General features: G+C 39.3%; 2 protein-coding genes across 2 annotated transcripts in view; both read right to left on the bottom strand.

The window, feature by feature from the left end:
* The window catches only part of LOC125885170 (inactive dipeptidyl peptidase 10-like), an 89,620-nt gene extending 86,870 nt beyond the window's left edge, over positions 1-2,750 (bottom strand). Inside the window, exon 1 of the mRNA XM_049570672.1 lies at positions 2,318-2,750. Coding sequence (XP_049426629.1) covers positions 2,318-2,377 — 60 coding nt within the window. The 5' untranslated portion in view covers positions 2,378-2,750. The remainder of the gene's footprint in view (positions 1-2,317) is intronic.
* Positions 2,751-13,493: 10,743 nt separating this feature from the next.
* LOC125884663 (sodium/hydrogen exchanger 2-like) lies at positions 13,494-22,167 on the bottom strand. Its single transcript, XM_049569715.1, has 13 exons — positions 21,563-22,167; positions 20,682-21,007; positions 19,800-19,937; positions 18,786-19,036; positions 17,787-18,004; positions 17,338-17,537; positions 17,100-17,189; positions 15,327-15,397; positions 15,075-15,242; positions 14,886-14,991; positions 14,695-14,811; positions 14,521-14,614; positions 13,494-14,436 (listed from the first exon to the last, which is right to left on the bottom strand). Exons 1-13 carry the CDS (start codon positions 21,849-21,851, stop codon positions 14,108-14,110), a joined length of 2,397 nt encoding a protein of 798 aa, XP_049425672.1. The 5' UTR covers positions 21,852-22,167; the 3' UTR covers positions 13,494-14,107.
* Positions 22,168-22,754: the final 587 nt, after the last annotated feature.

Below are 22,754 nucleotides of genomic sequence, written 5' to 3'. Positions count from 1 at the left end.
CAGTGCCAGTATTACAGTGCATCAGGGGAAGGCTTAAATCCCCACCAACAAATCCAACAACAACAAAAATCTAGTCATTAGCATCAACAGCCTTGTGGTGGGTAAATTCTCATATGCAGCTAATGTATCTCAGGAGGCAGCGGCTTATTTATGAAGCAGCTGAAACCAGACGGTGAATTACCGAGCTGTGATTTATGACACGGCTAGACCCTCTCACTAAATAATGCACATGAAAAGCAACAAAGCATCCCTGTTTGTTTTATAGCTATTTTGGGGTGATTTCCTAAGCCTTTAAGTTCTTCAAAAGGCAATGGATGAAAGCAAAGAGTCCCTCACGCGCCAAAAAACAGCCTTCAAAAGTGTAATGTTTTCTTTGCATGAGTTATGGAAGCTCACTTCTGCCAGATTATTCCCGTCCTGCTGCAGCACAGGATTGTACGGGATTAGGCTTTCGTCTTCCTGTCTTGCAGCTTTGCATAAACTGTGAGCAATAACGAAGCTCTTTAATGTCGGAGCCTTTATTCTGCTCACTGCTGTCACTGTGTCTCTGTATTTTACTGTTAATATCATCCATAAAACATGAAGAGGTCACAAAGTCCATAAATATTCTTTGATCTGTCACAATGCTTGATGATCCAGTTTGATAAATATTCATCCTATTTCGATGTCTTAATTATTTTATTGATCAGTTTCCCTGTGAGGTAATAAATAAAAGAGTGGTGAATATATTACTGTGTAATTCATCACTCCAATAAGAGCTGTTAAAAGCAGAGCTCCATAAACTGTATAAAACAATAAGGTATTTTCATCCTATGAAAAAAAAAATACCCAGCTTAACACGTAGGTATTTACTGAACATTTACGTTTAAGCCTTTTTAATGATGCCAACATTGGCCACTAGATGTCGCACTCCGCCAACCCTTTCCATTGTACTCACATTACCCAATGCGGTCTTGACCCAACCTGTCAAATACAGTGGACATAGTTATTAGTAGACATAAAATGTTGGACATTTTAGGCAACCCAGTCTCACTCCGAAGTCGTCAAAATCCGACGCTTGGGCAGTGACTTGCAGCGTCACACACTGACGAAAAAAGCCGTCCTTTAAGCGGCGTTCATAAGGTCGGAGGTTCCAAGGTCCCGACCATTAACTCCGTTCAGCCCCCTTCGCTACCAGCGAGTCAAATAATTTTTCTTAGGTAAAAAAAAATGCATCCCAAAGACGTCTTTAAGCAAATTCTCCACTGCTACACATAATTTGAACATTCCGTGTATAATTACACGCAGAAGTTGCCAACACCATACATTAGCAAATCGTCTTCATTTAGCCAAAAAGGCTAACAACATCAATCCAGCTCCATTGGGCTACAACAAAGATAGCCTTGTACAGCTGTGTTTGTTTACGTCCAAGATCCGATGTGAGGCGGCGAATGCACTTCTTCCGGAAGTAGAGGCTTTTCCAGGCTTGAGCGCAGCTTTAATGTCGGCATTATACGCAGTCGGTCGCCATTATAGTTTAACGGTGCCTGGCAGGTGTCAGGGGGAAACGTGGCAGGACAACAACTAAAATTAAGTTTGCGAAAGTCTGAGTAGGGTGGGCGGGACGGGTAGTGGATGGGTCCAACAACCACCAACTTTCACCCGGGAGAGTGGTGTTTGTGTCCCGTAAGGTTCTAAAGCCAAACCCTGTTCTTTTTTCCTCAACCTAACTACGTGATTCTGTTGCCTAAACCCAACCACGTGGTTACTCATATGATATATCATTCGAAAGCTACTCTTCTCACAACCCAGTCATCAAATTCTGGAGCTGTGGCAGTAACTTCCGGCATCAGACACAGACAAAAAAGCTGTCCTTTCATGTCAGCGTGATACACAGCCCGTTACTGTTATTGTGTAATGGTGCCGAGCAGCGTCAGGGGGAAATGTGGCGGGACAAGAACGTAAGTTAAGGGGGTGAAAGTCCAAGTTTCTCCCACTGGCCCCGCCCGTGAGCTCTCACCCGCCTTACAGACTTGTGATGACGTCCTGGATTTTAAAAATGCTTTTCTCAGCTTGAGAAACGTTTTAAAAATATACAACCTCCATGGATCAAAAACTACAACTATGAAGACTCTTGAACGCTGACGACGCCAACGTACCACGTGATAATATTATACTATTGGTTCACAAGCCTTGTGAGAAGCAGTAACCAAATGTCAGACATCATACACAGACGATTTAAAGACTGTAAAAGCTCAAATAAAATCAAAACTTTGTGAACATGCTGTTTGTGGTGCAGTGTGGGAGAGGAGCCACAACATGATCAAATCCATTCTACCTTGGTGTCCTTGATTGGCTGACACTCAATCTGATGAGAGACGGACGCAGTTTGGTTCATCTTTGCTCCTCAGTTTCAGCGAAATGCTCCTTTTATCTGATCAAATAAAATCCCCAAAGCTGCTTAAAGTTTTCCTCCGACTTCCTCCTGCTCCTCTGCTCCAAACTGGCCGAAGCAGAAAGTGATGCTGTCACACTGAAGACTGCAGAGCTGCTCTTCCTCGTCCTTACTGAGGCTCCACCAGAGGCGATGCATTCAAACACACAATCTGTTTTCCCTCCTTTGTCTCTCTCTCTCTGGCTGTAAATGCTCTCTCCTCGTCCCTCTCTTCTTCCTCTTCTTCTTCCCCACTAAAGCGAGTGTGCACTGCTTCATATGCAGCTGACAGACAGTTCATAAACCAGGATGTTTGCCAGTGCCTCCCACATACCAAGACGGTTCTTCATCAAAATGCAAATGTGCCCGAGGCAAAGATATTTGCAGGCGTTTGGTTTGAGCTTTTTTTTTTTTTTTTTTTTTTACATCTGAAAGCTGACGTTCTTTACTCAAAAGCGTCTCAGCAGCAGGAGGTTTAGTGTTTGGATGAAAGATGTTTTGACAGGAGTTCACACTGATGAATGAATGTTGAGCTCAAACCTTGACCTTAAAAGAGCCTGCTGCTGTTTGTTCTATTAAAAAGCATCAAGAGGAGAAATTAGTTAATTGGAAGAGATTTTTATGCACAGTGACGGAGAAAATACTCACATCTTTTACTTCATATACAACTAGTCCATACCCATTGGTAGCTTTGTCACCTTCTACCTATGCCAATCCTCAATGCCTATGTGCAGTTTCACATAGATTGACCACGTCAGTGAGTAGAAAAACGTGGGACAGACAGAATGACACACTGACAGTTTCCGTGATTATGTACAGCATACCATACCATGACTTAGTCATACCAAACATTAGAAGAAAAAAACAAAACACTGGTCCACAGGGGGAGCCACAGCGATCGGTCGCATTTTAGCCATTTTTCTGTTGTTATAGCGCCACCCAGTTGCCAATTAGAGTTAAATTTCTCCAGTCACCTTGAGGCGTCCTGTTCTACATATCTACCAAGTTTAGTAAAAATCCATATGGCGGTTAGGCCTAGATAAGAAATGAGCTCTCTAGCGCCCCCATTTTGTTTGATGGGGTCAATGGAGGGGTCCTCAGATTATGTGTGGTCATATGCGAAGCTCTCTCACATGGGGAACTTTAGATATTGCCAGATTATGTTCACCCAGTTTCATGCAGATTCAACGGAAAGATCCAAAGTTCTGATGGGTGAAACTTGAGATGTTCTCCTCATTATGAGAGGCATCTCTGTGCAAAGTTTCATGTCTTAACGACATACGGGGTATGAGATATGCCCATTCAAAGTTTGACATTTCAATGGGTTGCTATAGCGCCCCCCTTTGGCCAATTGATGTAATATTGCTTCATTGGCATCCTCCCATGACCCTCTACCACTGTGCCAAATTTCACATGGATTGACCAAGTCAGTGAGGAGAATATAATACTCATCTTGCAGAATGGCGGAAAATTTATATAAGCAATTGTTGATGCTTTTATGGGTTCATCACTGAGGCAAATGTGTTCCTCATGAGAGGCATCTCTGTGCAAAGTTTCATGTCTTAGCTGGGTGAATTTAGCCTCATTCAAAGTCTTCTCTCTAAGGGATGGGGTGTATAGCGCATGTTTCCAATTGATGTAATATGCTTCAGGCCCTCATGAAGTGGCCAACACTGTGCCTAAACTAGTAAAATCAATATCACTTTAAGTGAACGCTATATTGAGAGTATTTATTTCTGTCAGATGGCCTGTTCGAAAGCCATTAACGGCTTCAGGTCCTCGTCTTTGCGCTGATCAAAGCCACCAGACTCCATTGACAAAAACAGCCACTTTGGCTCGCTGACCACAGAAGCTGCTGCCTCAGTTGGTTAGGTTGTTTCAGTTATTTCGGGACTTTGGTGAGTTCGGATGAACCCCTTGAAACACCAAGTCACACAGTAGCACACACAAACTAACTGATAGAGGCAGCAGTAGACCAGCAGCTCCTGTGTTCAGTGAGCCAAAATTACTGTTTTTTTCAATGGAGTCTGGCAGTGATACAACAGCTGCATTTGCCTGTCAAAAATCACTACAAGCCTCACACATGTGCGCACATGTTAAATCTCCATCCCATTTCTCAGACTTGTACTCATTTGTTTCAGTAAAATGTTGCCCCCATTAAAAATGTATGACCATTATTCATATTTGATGAGCCGGCTATATTTTCCATGTCGCAAATCATATCTATTGTCGAGGATGATTGCTTTCATTGAGTACTTTTAACATCAGAAAGTCTCATCGGCTCACTTTCTATCGGATCTCCGATGTTCTATTTCCAGATCTTTATTGATAAGTGTACAGTTAATTGATCAGATGCTGGTGTGGAGTCTTTATATTAAAAGATATGGAAATAGGTGCACATGAAAGTTCGTTTTAGAACGTTCGAGTGAGGGTTTGATGAATATGAGGCTTTGGATTTCACATTTTTATTTGTCAAACTTGTTCGTTTAATCTCCGATAAAAAAAAAAAAAAAAGTTCTGCCTCAAATACAACCCAGCCCTCGAAAGCTACGCTCGATTGATGCAGACCGATTCAGGATACAACCATAGCTGGTTCAATAAATGCTTCTCTCAGTCAAACTCATCAAAACAGATAGAAATGTCCATTTCGGAGCTTATAAGAAGACTTTTTTGTCTCTTGAGACAACAGAGGAACCATTTGTTTATCGTTTATAGAAGGTTATAACAGCCTGTGATGCCAAGAAAGAGTTACAAACGCCTCTGGAGGTCAGGAGTGCCATTGACTACAAGACCCATAAGCCACTGGGCCAGTCGCTGGCTATCGATAGGCTGTGAGGCCTCAGAAAATAAGGCAGGCCCTTTGGGTGCATTCTGAATCGCATACTTTTGCTTTTTACTTTTAGTATGTGTTACAGCTGCCCTAAAAAGTGTGTACTGCACAAATAGAACACTGTACTGTCTCGCAACTTTATGCCTTAAACTTTGACCCTTTTACGCATATATATATATGTATGTTACCATGGAGATAAAACGGAGATCAGCCAGGACAGCTCTGATGTTATTTTGCAATGTTAAAGCTGCATACATTGTAGATAAGGAAAGTTAAAGGTTATTAATTAGTGAATGACGGAGCAAACTACTCACCTGTATCCATCAGCAGTATTTTTAGCCCCGGTAAACAGGTAATCGTTTTCCGAATTGGAACGTTTGTTCCGTGGTCCCTATTTCAGATCAATTCTGTGGTTCGTAAATAATTCCATTCCTTCTTACCGTAAGTGTGGGTAAAGTACAAATCAAGCGCACCGCACTTTTGGTCGTCGTAGAAATGGGATACACTTACGCACTTACACTAAGCACATGGACGCGCACGTCAAGTGTCCAAGTACGTAAGTGTGATCAAGCGCGCATAATGGGACAGGCCCAGTGTGTTTAAAGACAAGCCCTTGTTGGCTATTGTAGCCTAAAAGGAGAGCACTGAGGCTCCTATTGGCTCAAATAAGGTGTCAATCAAAAGGTCAGGAGTTAAGCCATGATAGTGATAGGAAGGAACTGGCATTTCTAAATGAAAATATGGATAATATGAGGAGAAATATGAACATTTGAAATAACGTAAGAGCAGTTTGTGGATATCTATAGGTGTAAAAATGTGTTTCAACAAAACATTTTGATCAGCTGGACCTTCTCCCTCCATATAAGTGTGGTCATGACTCCACTGCTGTGCCAGACATTTCCATCCTGCTCGGTAGCCCTTGTGAACTTTCCCTCCAGTATTTACTGAAGAGTTTTTTCCATAGCTTCTTACCAGCATCTTCTTATGCGTCTCTACAACTTCAGAACTGTCCTTTACGTGAAACTTTGCCTCAGTTTGGGGAAATGAAGATGAGAATTGAGGCATTTCCATCCTCTTTTAATCAGGCACACTAATGGTGCGTATGAGAGGAGCTGAAACTTTAAGAGGCAATAAACCTTCAAAATAAATGTCTGTGGACAGATTAACTGACACAGATACATGGCCGTACATGGACCACATAAAGTCACTGTAGCAGCTCTCTGCTCTGCTCTATCTGGCATATTTATCACCATAAGTTCCACTAATCGTGATATTTCAAATGTGTGCTCATTTTATTCTTTACCCACTCACAAAATCAGTTAATTTCATACTGTGGTGATTTTAAGTAAATAATGAAATGCCACTAATCGCAGTGGAGCATCTTTAATCAGAGCAGCTGAGCAGAGTAATCAAGACAAACACTTTCCAAAGCAGAGTGGAGGGCAATGAGCCTGCAGGCCGCTGTGGAGAGTTCAGTTCATGAGGAGCTGCTTTTGCTCCTTGTTAGTTCATATACAACAATTTGCAAGAAATGCCAAGACAAAATGGGGCCAGCGACCATGAGTACACTGTAAAAAATCTCTCAGCCTGCAGAATTAAATGCTGGCAAACCACATTTCATGCGCATCATATCAGTGTTTCTGAAGGTCAGATTACATGTGTATGAGCTGAGTTTAGTGGCAAAAAAAGACCAAGGCTCAGTGTCTCAGACATTGTTGAGGGGCATTAAAAACATCTAACGCCACTGGGAAATGCAGCAATGTGCCTCAAAAAACACACAGGTTCGGTGCCACAAACTGTGCTAGGAAATATCACAATATGCCACGAAAAACACCCAGGTTTGGTGTCTAGAAAACACTGCAATATGCTGCTTAAAACACCCAGGTTCAGTGCCACAAACTCTGCTGGAAAACACCAGGATGAGCTGCTAAAAATGTCCAGGTTCAGTGCCACAAACTCTGCTGGAAAACACCAGGATGAGCTGCTAAAAATGTCCAGGTTCAGTGCCTCAAACGCTGCTGGAAAACACCAGGATGAGCTGCTAAAAATGTCCAGGTTCAGTGCCTCAAACGCTGCTGGAAAACACCAGGATGAGCTGCTAAAAATGTCCAGGTTCAGTGCCACAAACTCTGCTGGAAAACACCAGGATGAGCTGCTAAAAATGTCCAGGTTCAGTGCCTCAAACACTGCTGGAAAATGCCCAGACGTGCTGCTAAAAACACCCAGCTTTGGCACTACAAACTGGGCTGTGGCGTGACACCTTTATCTAATGTGTTTCTTTTGCACGGGAAGGTTTCTCCTGCACGTGAGGTTACCTTCTGTCTGATCTTGTACATGTTCTTTGACAGGATGTCGAGCATTTTCCTCACATCAGCAGCCGGGAACGTCTCCCCGGGCAGAGGCGCCTCCTTCCTCTTATCGCTGATAGGAGGAGGTGAGAGCGATGAAGAGTGAATGTTGCTGAAATGTTTCCTTATTGCTGTTGACATTAAGTTAGTCGGCGATTAGGATGGGATGAAGATTTCCATCTGATGAGGAAAACAGCATCATCAGCTGGAGCCAAATTAGATTTGGTTTCATGCATTGAGCTGATGCACAGTCAGGGAGCAGATACAGTTTCAGAGACAGAGAGGAGTGCATCACTAATAAGCTCTAATAATAAGTCTAACTGTTGTGTTGCACGTCTGTGAAGCTCTGAACTTTTAATTTATAACCAAATAATGTTGAATAAGATAGGAGGAGGTGAGAGCGATGAAGAGTGAATGTTGCTGAAATGTTTCCTTATTGCTGTTGACATTAAGTTAGTCGGCGATTAGGATGGGATGAAGATTTCCATCTGATGAGGAAAACAGCATCATCAGCTGGAGCCAAATTAGATTTGGTTTCATGCATTGAGCTGATGCACAGTCAGGGAGCAGATACAGTTTCAGAGACAGAGAGGAGTGCATCACTAATAAGCTCTAATAATAAGTCTAACTGTTGTGTTGCACGTCTGTGAAGCTCTGAACTTTTAATTTATAACCAAATAATGTTGAATAAAGTAGACCTGGACCTGCAGTTTTTTGCGATTGCTAAGAAACGCTTCATGAATCCAGGATCCACTTGATCTAACTCACCTTTTTAGCGCAGCACAAGTCGTCTCTTACAAATTTCTCAACACTTTTTCATTGGCTTTACACAATTTCCAAACCTTTTCTGAACTGCCGAACAATGACAGCTGCCTTGGCCTCGCTTGGATTTGTCCGTTTTTTAGTTTTCCCATTATATACGCACACACAAAAAATGAAACTATGCACACAGTTCTGAAAACCTAGAGTTCATGGCTCAGCAGCAAGGCTCCAGATAGCTCGGCTCTGTGCACAACAGTGGAGGACAGTTTTGGAGAGAGCGTTAGAGGAAGAGGAGGACAAAGACGAGGAGCAAGAGGAGAAAGAGGCAGAGGTGGAGCAGAGGTGCTGTGTCCCCGTCGCATGTGCTCAGATTTACAGCATGCTACCAGTGAAAATGCATATATATATGTTTTTATATATATATATATTAGAAAATATAGATATATATATATATATATATATATATATATATGTAGGCCAGACGCCGCTTTGTTTAACACCCACACATTTATACATATTATCACACATACACATATATATATATAAAATCAGAATTAATTACAATTATATATTATAATGTGTGTGTGTGTGTGTGTGTGTGTGTGTGTGTGTGTGTGTGTGTGTGTGTATGTATATGTGTATGTATATATATAATTTTTAAATTAAATCAGAATTAGTTAAAATTATATATTATAATTAATTATGATTTAATTTAATTAATTTAATTTTTTTTTCTTTTATATGTATATATAGATTAAATATATATATACATATATATATAATTAAATTTTAATTTTATTTACTTTTATATGTACATATATATATATATATATATATATATATATATATATATACATATAATTAAATTTTAATTTTATGTACTTTTATATGTACATATAGATAAATATATATATATATATATATATATATATAATTAATTAAATTAAATCAGAATTAATTACAATTATATATTATAATGTGTGTGTGTGTGTGTGTGTGTGTGTGTGTATGTATATGTGTATGTATATATATAATTTTTAAATTAAATCAGAATTAGTTAAAATTATATATTATAATTTAATTCTGATTTAATTTAATTAATTTAATTTTATGTACTTTTATATATATGTATATATATATATATATATATATATATATACATATATATATATATGTATATATGTATATATATATATATATATATATATATAATTACATATATATATTATATATATGTATATATATATATGTATATATGTATATATGTATATGTATATATATACATATATATACATATACATATATATATATATATATATATATATATATATATATATATATATATATATATATATATATAAAAGGCACAAAATTGAATTACTGTACACACAAGACTATTTACAATATATACACAGTATGATACAGATATGGGATATGGCACAGAGTATGCAGATTGCACATGGTCTGAGCAGCAGACATGAGAGTGCTACACTACATCAGGTGTTGCTGTTAAAGACTCTGACAGCTGATGGGACAAAGGACCTGCGGTAGCGCTCCGTCTTGCACTGTGGGTGCAGCAGTGTGCTGCTGAATGAGCTGCTCAGTGCACGGACAGTCTCATGCAGGGGTGAGAGGTGTTGTCCATGATGGATATCAGCTTGGCTAACATCCTCCTCTCACGCACCTCCTCGATGGTCTCCAGGGGACGGTCCAGGCCCGAGCACAAAGTATCATTTTTAGAAGAGTTGATAAAGTTTTGAAAGCAGCACTTGTTTCAGGAAGTGTGTTTTTGCAATAGTGAACAACTGTAATGGAGCCTCAGCTGACCTCCACTGTGCTGAGGGAAAATGGAGCAGCATGGAGAACAAAGAAGAAGAAGAGGAAGAATGCCATGCTATATTTTCTGCAGTTATTTTGTGCTCTGATTTCCACATTTCAGCTCCAGAAGAAACATGTTTGCACTGCAGTGTTTCTCTTTTTACTCATCACTGCAAGTTTTGTGAGTTCTGCCAATAAAAGGCAACGTGTGTGTGTGTGTGTGTGTGTGTGTGTGTGTGTGTGTGTGTGTGTGTGTGTGAAAGAGGCCAAAGGCACCTGAGCAGAGGAAGAGGTCATGGCACAGGGGAGCAGAGGATTCAGCATTTCTGAGTTAGAAAAGTATGAAAACCAGATATGTGGCTGTAGTGATGCAGCAAAAATGATCTGCTCCACTATCAAGCGTGAGGTTATTTGTATGCGGTGTCTTAATGGGCTTTACAGGCGCACAGCAGCAGCCCAGCCCAGGACAAAGAAAAAAATCAGCCCTATAATGTCTTTTGTTTGACAGAAAGTACTGCAAGTTGATTTAAAGTGTGTATTTCTGTATTTAGGCATTTCCTGTATTTTCTAAGTCCACAACTTTAATACTGAATAAATACTGATTTAAAGTATTTAGAATTAATCAACACAGAGAGAGGGTGTGTGAGGTCATTCTATACTCCAGATGAAATTACACCTCTAATTCTTCACCTAGCAATTTTTTCATTCCTTCAGTCTAGAAATGATGAATTTCGCTTATTGCTCCTTTAAAAATAAAAATATATTTAAATAAAGGGATTTCAATCCTGAATGAATATTTGTTTAAAGTATCTAAAATGACTATAATAGAAAATAAAAACTCATCAAAATAAAGGGATTTTTAAAAAATGAAAAATAGTATTTAAAATATTTATTAAAATTATGTCAAATCAGTACGCTTAAAAATGAAAGAAAGTAGATTAAAGTAAAGGGAGTTAATATGAGATTTTTTTATTTATAGTATCTAAAATATATACATTAGAATATCCCTCTCTATATAATACTATAATATTCTATTATTATTATTATTTTTTAAATGGTTTAAAAACCTTTAACAGTTCACTGAGGGAGTTTGACCTTTTAGCCTCTGGATTCTGGTATAATGGCGCCCTCTGGTGGACACCTGTGGGAACTACATACAGACCTACATACACTGATTACAGCAGAGTTTTTTCCACTAATTTTATTATTTTTAGAATAAATATATTACTATCATAAACCAAATCAACCTTTTTCGGTTATTTTTCCTAATTTATTTTATATTAAATTATTTATTCATTTTGAATACCAAGCCTTTGTGTTGTATTTATTTGTATTATTTTTGTTGGGTTTTTTTGCCAGCAGCGGTGCTTGTAATTCCCACTGGTGTCCGCCAGAGGGTGCCATTACGCCAGAAACCATTAACTGTCAGGTTGAAGCTGTGGGTTAAACTCACTCAGTGTTCTTTTCAGTCCACAACTTTTATACTAAATAAATATTGATTTATAGTATTTGGAATTAATACATTAAAAATAAAAATAGATTTAAATAAAGAGATTTCAATCGTGAATAAATATTTGTTTAAAGTATCTAAACTGACTATAATAAAAAATAAAAACTGTTCAAAATAAAGGGATTTTTTAAAAATAAAAATATTAATAGTTTTTAAAATATTTGTTAACAGTATTTAAAATCAGTACACTTAAAATGAAAGAAAACAGATTAAAATACTGGGAGTTAATACGAGATAATTATTTCTTTATAGTTTTTAAAATGAATACATTAAAAATGAAATCAAATAGATTTAAATAAAGGAAATTAAATACTAAATAAATATTTATTTCAAGTGTGTCAAATTGTTATATTAAAATGAAATAATGTATTAAAACAAAGAGATTTAAATACTACGTATTTATTTATACAATTTTAAATTTGATATATTAAAAACTTAAATAAAAATTGTTTGAAATAAAGGGATTGAAATACAAAACAAACATTTATTGGTTTTAAAAACCTTTAACAGTTTACTGAAGGAGTTTGACCTTTTAGTCACTGGATTCTGGTATAATGGCGCCACCTGTGGGAACTACATGACCTGCAGAACTGATGACAACATGTTGACAGTATTTTCCACTAATTTTATTATTTTTAGAACAAATATATTTCTACAATGTACCATCTCAACTTTTTTCAGTTATTTTTTCTAATTTTTTGTATTAAATTATTTATTCATTTTGAATACCAAGCCTTTGTATTGTATTCATTTGTATTATTTTTTGCAAGCAGCGGTGCTTGTAATTCCCACTACTGTCCGCCAGAGGGTGCCATTACACCATTAACTGTCAGGTGAAACTCACTCAGTGTTCTGTTATTTCTGTCCATGGGACTGGATTTCCTGTATTTTCTAAGTCCACAGCTTTAATACTAAATAAATATTGATTTATAGTATTTAAAATTAATACATTAAAAATAAAAATACATTTACATAAAGGGAATTAAATACTAGATAAATATTTATTTATAGTATTTTAAATGACTACAATAAAAAATAAGATATAAATTGATCATTGATATAGGAATTCAAATACTACAGAAAAATCTGTATCATTTTTATTTAAAATATTTATAGTGTTTAAAATGTATACATTTAAAATGAGACTTTTCAAGACTTAATCTGTTTTGTTTGTGTCTGCCGCGTGGTGTGATGGGCGTGCATGCTGCTGTCACTGCTTGAATATAGCGGGGCATCTAATGTATGTGTGGCTGAGACACCCTGTAAATGGTGTGCAGACTCCGCCTACTTGCACTGCAGCCGTGTTTGCTCACACTAGTAGAATCAGCAGCAACTACTCCGCCTTCCCATGCGTTTTATTAAAGGTATACTATGCAGGCTTTGCTTCTTTCTTGTGGTTCTCATCTGCAGGGCTCCAGAGTGCTACAATTCAGTCACGTTTTGTGACCATGGAGCACCAGTGGGACATGCAAATATGATCTGGGGAGCTGTTAGTTTGTTTCCAGGTCACAGTGACTAAAACCTCGCATTTAACAGCCCAGCGGCAACAGTTTAACTTTCTACTGTACTGACAGCAAACTGTTGACCAGAAGCTTCAAGTTCGAAGCAAAAAAAGTTCCCCTCTCCTCGGGTGTACCCCCAGGCTCTGTGCTTGGACCTCTCCTGTTTGTCATCTACCTCCTCCCTGATGATGATAACAGTACTTTATTGTAACTGTAGTTCAAAATATCGCGATATATATTGTGTATCGCGATATAGCCTGAAAATATCGTGATATTATTTTGAAACCATATCGCCCACACTTTACATATCTGTAAGTAATTTCAACAGTTGACTCTGCTGACTCCCTTTATTGGCCAGAAACCATACAAACATACAAAGACACGTATACACATATACAAAAAAAACCCAGAAATTAAGATGATGTTTGATCGTCCATCCATCCAGCTCATTCTTGTAAACGAGATATCTCAAGAACACCTTGAAGGAATTTCTTCAAATTTGGCACAAACGTCCACTTGGATTCAACAATAAACTGATTGGAATTTGGTGGTCAAAGGTCACACATTTTTGGACATAACTCAAGGATTCACACACTAATAATGACAAAATCTTACACACATTTCTAAAATGACGAAGTGATGGCATTTTACATTCAAAAGGTCAAAGGTCAGCTTCACTGTGACAGCATAATGTTCTGCAAAAACACTTTTCTGGCCGTCATAACTCAGCTGGTGACTCTGATCTTGGTGTCCACTTTGAAACCGCGCTATCCGTGTTTTAGAATTCGTAGCTTCTTTGCAGCAACATTCACACTGCTTACTGTCATATGAGTGCGGACAGACATGGATGTAAACTCTAACTGCAGCTTGACTGGGCGGTACTTCCTGTTGTCCAAAGCAGCTCTTCGTCTTCGACAAAGTCCGTCATGATCTCCCTGAGCCCCGAGAGTCCTGTGGAAGGTTTCTAAGTAATGAGTTTCCTGCCCCGTTTTCCGTAGGATCCTGGTTCTCAGGTACCCAGCCACGAGGTGGCGGCAGCCGAGGAGGTCGCACTGGTCCCTCCCTTTCTCCTGTACGCTCGGAGTCTTCATCTCCGTCTACCTGACCCGAAACTGGAGGTGGCGAGTGGGGACTTCGTGACTCGTTGATGGTGTTCAGCCTCCTCATGGGGACTAGAGAGCGGGATGAAGAGCGCGGTGACACGCCAGAGGCCTGGAGATGGGCTGGCAGATTGTCCACGTCGCCACTTCCGCCTGACAGAACACAAATATCGAGGCACTGTTTCATTTTTAAGTCGTTTATTGAAACAGGCTCAGGCAGTAATGGTATAAACTCACCGTGACTTCGTCTTCTGAGGGTGAAGGCGGCCTCCAGATCCCCTCCAGGCTGGAGAGAGTAGTACCTCTGAGACCTGGGGATGTTTCGTGCAGGCTGGAAGAGGAGGAAGAGTGAGGGTCAGGCATGAAAAAGGAAAGGTAATAACGGTATTGTCGTCTGAAACAGAAACCCACCGCGTCACGGAAGCTTTCAGCACGTAGGCTGCGTCTGATGCTCGCATGGCGGCGGATCAGAATCTCCCTGGTTCGGCTGTCGTCAGGCAGATTGTATTTGTTGGTGTAAGCCATTGTCTGGGAAACAACACAGAGTTAATATAACTGACCACATCCCTACTGAAGAAAGCGTTCTCTGCATGTGTGGTTACCTTCTGTCTGATCTTATACATGTTCTTTGACAGGATGTCGTGCATCTTCCTCACATCATCAGCCATGAAGCTCTTCTTGGGTCGAGACGCCTCCTTCCTCTCGTCGCTGATGGGAGGAGGTGAGAGCGATGAACAGTGAATTATGGTAAAATGACTTTTTGATAATAAAGGATGTGTTGTTGAACATACTACAGAGAAACGACAGATGGCGCCGCGCTGAGGTCTCCCATCGGCGTGTCCAGTAACCCAATGGCGTTCTGCAGCTCCAGTTTCTTGTACAGAGACACGATGCTGGACTCAGCCCTGTTGTCTCGGACCAGGATGCGCCGCAACACACGGTCGTTGAACTTCTTAAACCTGACGGACAGACAGAGGAATAAATACAACAGGTCTAGGACCAAAAACATGTGACTCGGTATTGAAGAGACAAATATATCCTACTTGTCTTTCCAGTAGTAGTGGCTCCACTGTCCACACAAGTCCTCGATACCACAAAGAACGTGCTCCATCATCTGGATGAGACATTAGAAACAGTTAGTGTGATTCACAGATGTATGGAAGCCTAGTGCAGACACTACACACAAAATATCAGCTCAGTTTTTTTAATTAAAAAGGTTATTTTTGCAGAATGATGAGAGCTTCATGGAAAAAAAAAATTTGTCCTGTTATTCCATAGGAAGAAGATTATCTCAAAAAAATAAAATTGCCTTTTTTTCTAAATTAACAGGATAATAGCTCAAGTATGATTTTTTTTTTATGGGGGAAAATAACGTATTTCAAGTAATTTTTTTTAAGTATTTTTCTAAATTAATTAAATTATTATTATTGCCAAATTATGAGTTTCATGGGGGTAAATGTTTGCCCTGTTTTTCCATATTAACACGATTATCTCAGAATTATGAGAAGTTTTCATGAAAAAATAAAATTGTCCTCTTTTAATCAACAGGATTATATCTCAGTTATGATTTTTTTTTAATTTTTTAAAGCATGTTTCTAAATTAATGAGATTATCTTTCTAAAATTATTATAATGTTTCATAGAAAGAAAAACATTTGCCTTTTTTTTTTTTATAAATTAACAAGATTATTTTAGAAGTATTTTTAAGTATTTTTCTAAATTAATGAGATTATTATTCCAGAATTATGAGAAAGTTTAATGGAAATAAATATTTGCACTGTTTTTCCAGATTAACAAGATTATCTTTCTAAAATTATTATAATGTCTCATAGAAAGAAAAATATTTTTCTTTTTTTTTATAAATTACAAAGATTATTTTAGAAGTATTTTTAAAGTATTTTTCTAAATTAATGACTTTATTATTATTGCCAAATTATGAGAGTTTCATGGGGTAAATATTTGCCCTGTTTTTCCATATTAACCAGATTATCTCAGAATTACGAGAAAGATTAAAAGGGAAAAAATGTTCTGTTTCTCTAACAAGATTATCTCAAAATTATGAGGTTTTCATTTTTCGAAATTAATAGGATTACATCTCAATTATGTTTTTTTTTATGGGGAAAAATAAAGTCTTTCAAGTATTTTTTAAGTATTTTTCTAAATTATTGAGATTATTATTCCAGAATTATGAGAAAGTTTAATGGAAATAAATCTTTGTTTTGTTTTTTCCAAATTATCAAGATTATTTTTCTAAAATTATTTTAATGTTTCATAGAAAGAAAAATATTTGCCTTTTTTTAATAAATTAACAAGACTATTTTAGAAGTATTTTTTAAGTATTTTTCTAAATTGATGAAATTATTATTATTGCCAAATTATATATATATGTTAAAGTATCATGGGGTAAAATATTTGCCCTGTTTTTCCGAATTATGACATTATTATTGCAGAAATGTTCAATAAAATACAAGAATGTTTAATGGGAAACAAAAATTGTCACCCTTTGCTAAAAATTAATGGGATAATATTTAAATTATGAGAAGTTTTCATGGAGAAAAAAGTAAAAAAGTATTTGCCCTCTTTTTGTCTGAATTACTGAGATTACTATTGCAAAGTTATGAGAAGAAATTCTATGGGAAAAAAATCTGCTCATGTTTTTCTAAATTAACGAGATAATACTCTCACAAAGAAAAAGGAAAAGAGAATTTACAGGCTTATGATCTTGGTAATTCATAAAAACAAGGCAATTTTTTTAATTAAGAGAATGCAATGCGCTTCCGTACATGGGCAATTTGACATAACTTCAAAGTTACTTGCCCTGGTGTGAATCTCCTCGTTGATGGTGTTGATGTCTTTGTTGGATTTCCTGATGTTAATACATTCTACTATGGGACGGATGCTGATGCCCTGAAAAGATGTTTCATAATAAACCCAACAATTATTAGTGCTTATATTTGGCGCTAAGTGTGTATATTGGTGACATTAACAGAGGCAGTTAACTGTAAAAGTTATTTAAGACAAAAGCTGAATAAATATCCTTTATATATATATATACCTGTAAGAAAACGGTGAATATAATAACAGCAATTGATGCTGTGACAAACAGGTTCTTCCTCTTGATGTTATCAGGCAAAGTGAAGGCCAGGGCGAAGCAGACTGCCCCTCGCAGGCCCCCGTAGGAGAGACCAAACTGGTCCTTGAAGTTGAACTGGATGGTACGGAACGGGTTGATGATCTGGGTCAGCACCAAGATGCCTGGAACGACAATTAATCTTAATTGTGACGATCTTTTTGATCTAAAGGAACACTACACTCTTTTCTGAAGAAAACGTTGCTGTTCTCGCATACCATCGGCAAACGAAGAATCCAAAATGTCAGAAATTCTGAATGACAACAAAGTCTTCTTCACAAATTCAACAACACGCGCGGTGGGTTACGGATACTCAGATGGTCATTTGGGGGGGGGGGGGGGGGGGGAGTATTCCTTTAAATTCAGGCTCTCACCAAACCCTCTCCAGATGAAGGCGAACAGCAGCGTAAACAGGATGTAGGCCCAGTTCCACTCGTGCTCGGTCGTTATGGTCACGACACCGAGGAAGAAGAAGATGAGGGTTTCGGAGACGGTGGCGAGCATCTTGACAACATGGCGGATGGTGGTGCAGGATCTCTGGGATACGTTCTCCTCCACGTAGTACTTCATGGCGATGGCACATGTTATAATGCTGCAGGGAGGGAGAAAACACGGACAAGTTTGTCTCTGGAAGCAGATAAATTAAAACAGATTTCAATACCAATACAAATTAACAACAACAACAGCCCTATCATTTAAATATTTGACATACATTTTGCATTCACTGCCTTTACACTTGTCCCACTTCCCTCTGTCTTCACTGCACTCTGTCCTGTTTCCAGAATGCTGGGAATGTTGAGCGAGCACCTTTACACCTTGTTACACCTCCATGACAGTGAGCGATGCTTTGAAGTAACGCCACACTCAGAGGGCGGGAAACGAAGTGGAGGAGCGAGTTGCACAAACAGCAGATAAACACAGCTAAAGAATGTATTTAGTGTTTAGTGTGTGTCATGTTTTCTCTCAGTGTCAGTTAGTCTTAGCGTCTTGTGCGTGTAGCCTTTGAGCCTTTTGTTTTGCTGTGTCTGGCATTAGCATTAGCACAGTTAACCATAAAATGTAAATGGTGTAAATGCACCATGCTAACCAAGCTAACAGCTAGCAAAAGAGTTAGCTTCATCCTCTCGTCCATTTATGGTCACTTCTGGCTCCCAAAAATCAGTGTCTGCAGTTTTTATAAGATCCTCTGAAAGGGGTCATTTTGCATGAGTTCTTTTACTTTTAAAATTTCAAGTATATTTCACTTAAAAGGCTTTTACTTGGAATGGAATATTTTCACACAATGGTATTGATACTTTCATCTGAGTGAATGGTCTGAATGCTTCTTCCACCGTCAAGTACTTTGCAGGCTTTTGGGTGTGGCCTTCACTTACGCCAACACGCTGGAGATGGCAAAACACTCAGCCACCAGGTACGCCAGGTAGCTGTACATGAAGACGAAGAGCGGCTCGATCTGACGGACATTGTGGGTGAAGCGCGTGGTGAACGCAGCAACAAATCCAAACAGAAGGCCAAAGAGCATGCCTCCGGCCGCCACAATGAAGAACCTGGCCACTCCCAGAAAGACATCGGTGGATTCAATGACGAGCATGTCGGCCAGAAAGGAAAACATATTGTAAAGCACCTGGAGGGAGGGAGAGACAGATTAAGAGGATCAGTAGGCAGGATGAAGGGTTTCAATTATGTAAACTTTGGTTCACACACTGATGTTGTCAAGCTGGTTCAACCACTCTCCAACAATCTCAAGAATCTTTGATTGAAACTGTTTAGAGATCATGCGCCAACATGATTTGTTTCAACAATGACATGTCCAGTGTTTACTACTTTTCTTTTGGGGACAAGATACAAATAAAGACGATTGGTGGCAGGAAGTGTTGAATGAAAGTTGACTCTCAGTTGAAGCCCAGCCAAAGCAAAGGCAGGTTTTTAAGAGTTGACGTTGTCATTCGGCAGCAGGGAACTGGCCAAACTAGACTGAGGGAAATCTGCACACAGATCCAGTCCATGTCATCCCCCTCAGGCAAGGCAGTTTCTTTCACAATTATACAAGCCTCCAGCAGAGAAATATGGGATCTACTGACATAGTGTTGACTTCTGGGCAATAGCAGCCCCCAAAATTTAAGTCACTTGCTAAATGTTTTGCCGATAGATTCCTTTGCCGATAGATTCCTCTTGACCACGTTTTCAAACTGTGAGATAACTCAAATAATGGACAATGTTATATCCAAACTCTAAGGAAAACTTCAAGACCAGGAAGAGACTATATCTACCTGTGTTACTTCAAATTCCACAATACCAGTGGATTTCTAGGCTCATGTTACACGAATAATACTACCGGCTAGACGGCACAACAATCTGGTTTTGTGGAAAACGTTTCCTGTACTCACCACAGTGACACCATCGTTGAAGAGCCCCTCTCCAAATATGACGATATATAACTGCTCATTGACTCCGATGTCCTCGAACACATTCAGAGCAGCCACGGGGTCCACGGCCGAGATGATGGAGGCAAACAGTAAGTTCTCCTGCAGAGAGGAAGGGTGGCAAACAATGAATCCATCAGTTAACATTCATTCATTTTCCGTAACCGCTTATTCTGTTGGGGTCCTGTTGGAGCTGACGTTGGGCTCAGGGCTTGGTACACCCTGGACAGGTGGCCAGACTATCACAGGGCTGACACATAGAGTTTGACCGACAGCCAACCGTCGGCTTGGTGTGTCAGGGCCTTCAGTATCATAAACTTTTACCTACAAAACATTATTCCTGGAGCACTCCGTTGCACACCACGTATGCGTGTGTTTTGTCTTTTCTTTCTCTGTCTCTGGTTCCCCTCTACCTGTCCCTCTCTGTAGAAGTGGAGCACCTCCTTAGTCATTCGTTCAAGGTCCACACAGTTTAAAATATTCAGTGTCACCCTTGCGTTTGGCCATGTTGTCTACAGCAGGACATGGCACTTCAAAATAAAAGCTCTGTATAGCCCAATAGTGCATTGCAGTAGTGCAGTTTTTATAAAGGAATGCTAAACCTTGATGCATATAGTGTTTGTGCCACTCTCAGTCCTCTGAGAAGAGTCATAGAGGAGAGGGAGCATGCCCAGATTCCCTCCAACAGTGTCATGCATTGCAGATTTACAACTCTGGTGCTTTAAGTTTTTGTTTTGCTGATGCGAAAAGAAAATTAAAGTCAATTCCTTGACATAAATGTCACAGACATTGCATCAAAAACACACACATCACCTTTAACCTTCGAGTCAGTGGACTTTAACTGACCTGCAGGCTGATATCTTGAACTCCGAACACCTCAAACTGGCAGATGGCGAAGAGGGAAAGCCCGATGCCGACACTGTTCCACAGGGTTCCCACCACGGCGTACCACAGCACCGTGCCAAAGTTTTCGAAAAAAGGCCTCGTTGGCATGAAGTAGCCGTTGTCCAGGACGATGGGTGGGAGCATGTAGAGGAAGAAGACATTAGAATTGAGAACGGCAGGGGGTTCCTCTTTGACTGAGTGCATGATGGCGCCGACGATGAGGCCGACGCCAATCAGGAGGCAGGACTCCGGGATCCAGATGGTGATTTTATGGTAAATGTGGAAACCTGGAGGGAAGACAAAGCTATGAGAAGAAGGTTCTGGCCTCCAACCACAAAATTAAGGACCCTGGAAATGGACAAAGAGCCTACTCTGTTCTCATTTCGTGCATGTTTTCTTCACGCGTGTCATGTCGGGATCCTTTCAATTATACGTCAGACATTTAGAGTAACAATCTGAGCCTGGCAGTGGCATAAACAAGCACTTTTAGTGGACGTAAATTGATGGTGCACAAATGCCCTAATCAGTTACATTGCAGCCTGTTTCGCGGCTCCCTGCTGAAGCACTCTCACTCAATAATGGACTCATTTAAAAAAGTGTTGTCTCCATGACTCACGTAAACACAAAAACGCGATAAAATAGGGTCCAGGTTGGAAAATACCAAAGTTACCCTTTAAGTAAAAGTAGCAACACTGCAGTTTGACATTACTCTCTGACAAGTAAACGTCCCACGTTCAAAATGTTATGTGTAAATGTACTTATGTTACTTTCCACCATTGGCTAACCCTGACACAAGCCTTTTTTCTCCATGCCCAGAACACAAGTGATTCCTCCACACGTACCAATTTTGGCAAAAGAGGCCAGCAGCACCCACAGTGTAAACTCAAAGGGGACCTGGATCCGTGGATAGTCCATGGTGAACACAGGAAGGTGACCCCTCTCCTCTTCGGGGTAAGGCTGGGGCCCATCGAGCTCATGGTGGAAAGGTTGGACCCCAGCGAAGTTGGTCGGCTCTGAAGGTTTTGGTTCCTGGAGCTCACATTTCCCTCCAAAGCAGCAGAGGAAGAGGAGCAGAAGCATGCAGAGGACTCCTCTCTCCGTCTTGGCTTCAAGCAAAACAAAGGTCCCCATTGCCACCGGGCAGCACAGATCTCAGAGTGTCTTATATGAATCCCAAGGCATTGAAAAAAGGTCTACTGTGCAGTCAGTGACCTGTAATAACAGCTGTCATTAAGGCCCTCACGCCACAGCATGCCATGCCCAATTACATATCAGTTCCAGGTGTACAAAATAAGCCATACTGAAGTCTTGGTCAGATGAAATGAAAGAAAGTCCTCCTTCTAAAAACAGTCTTAGCAGGATCCTGTTTAACTCAGTTCTTGTTTCAACTGTTGCAGAACCTGCTTGTCACACCACCTGTGTGTTTGTCCTGCCTACTGGGTGGAGCCCATTGTGAATACATGCCTCAGTGACATGAAAACAGCTGCACTTACGTGTTGCTATTTAAAAACTCTTTTGATTTTAAGTGCATCAGAGTCTGAGAGACCAAAACAAACATGGACACAGCAGGTTTGTGCACAGCTTTGATTCTTGTGTTGAGATCTGTAATGCCAAATAACGTCCACAAGATGGCGACAGCTCACTTTAAAACAGTGGCTCACATGAACTAATTGTACAAACATGATAAGTTTTGTGAGTAAAAACATCAATATTGTAAAGTAACTATAGCTGTAAACTAAATTTGCCTCTGACATATGGTGGAGTAGAAGTTAGTCAATGAATATGCAAGAAGTACAAGTTAGTACTACATGTAGTGTCACTCTAAAATATTTTTCATGGGGTTTGTGGATATTGGTTAAAATAAAGACGTTTTTCAGCATGACAGTATGTTTGTTTTATTACAACAAAATCAAAAACATTGCTACATATTTGAGTAGAATGGAATTAAATAAGGTAGAATATCTTAAATACAGGAGTATGACCAGTAATTATCAACACAACTACTGGATAAATATTAAGTTGGTTTCTCAAGGT

Source organism: Epinephelus fuscoguttatus, linkage group LG24, assembly GCF_011397635.1.
Source record: "Epinephelus fuscoguttatus linkage group LG24, E.fuscoguttatus.final_Chr_v1".
NCBI lineage: Eukaryota > Metazoa > Chordata > Actinopteri > Perciformes > Serranidae > Epinephelus > Epinephelus fuscoguttatus.
Note: the sequence above shows the minus strand (reverse complement) of the source record. Positions and strands in the feature narration are given on the sequence as shown.

Bases quoted from the DNA above. Each gene is read 5' to 3' on its own strand.
- LOC125884663 (XM_049569715.1), bottom strand. From the start codon at position 21,851: ATGGGGACCTTTGTTTTGCTTGAAGCCAAGACGGAGAGAGGAGTCCTC. The intron at 18,005-18,785 runs GTAAGTGAAGGC...CCCTCCCTGCAG, and splicing joins GCCATCTCCAGCGTGTTGGC to CATTATAACATGTGCCATCG. The intron at 15,398-17,099 runs GCAAGTAACTTT...TGTCTCATCCAG, and splicing joins ACGAGGAGATTCACACCAGG to ATGATGGAGCACGTTCTTTG.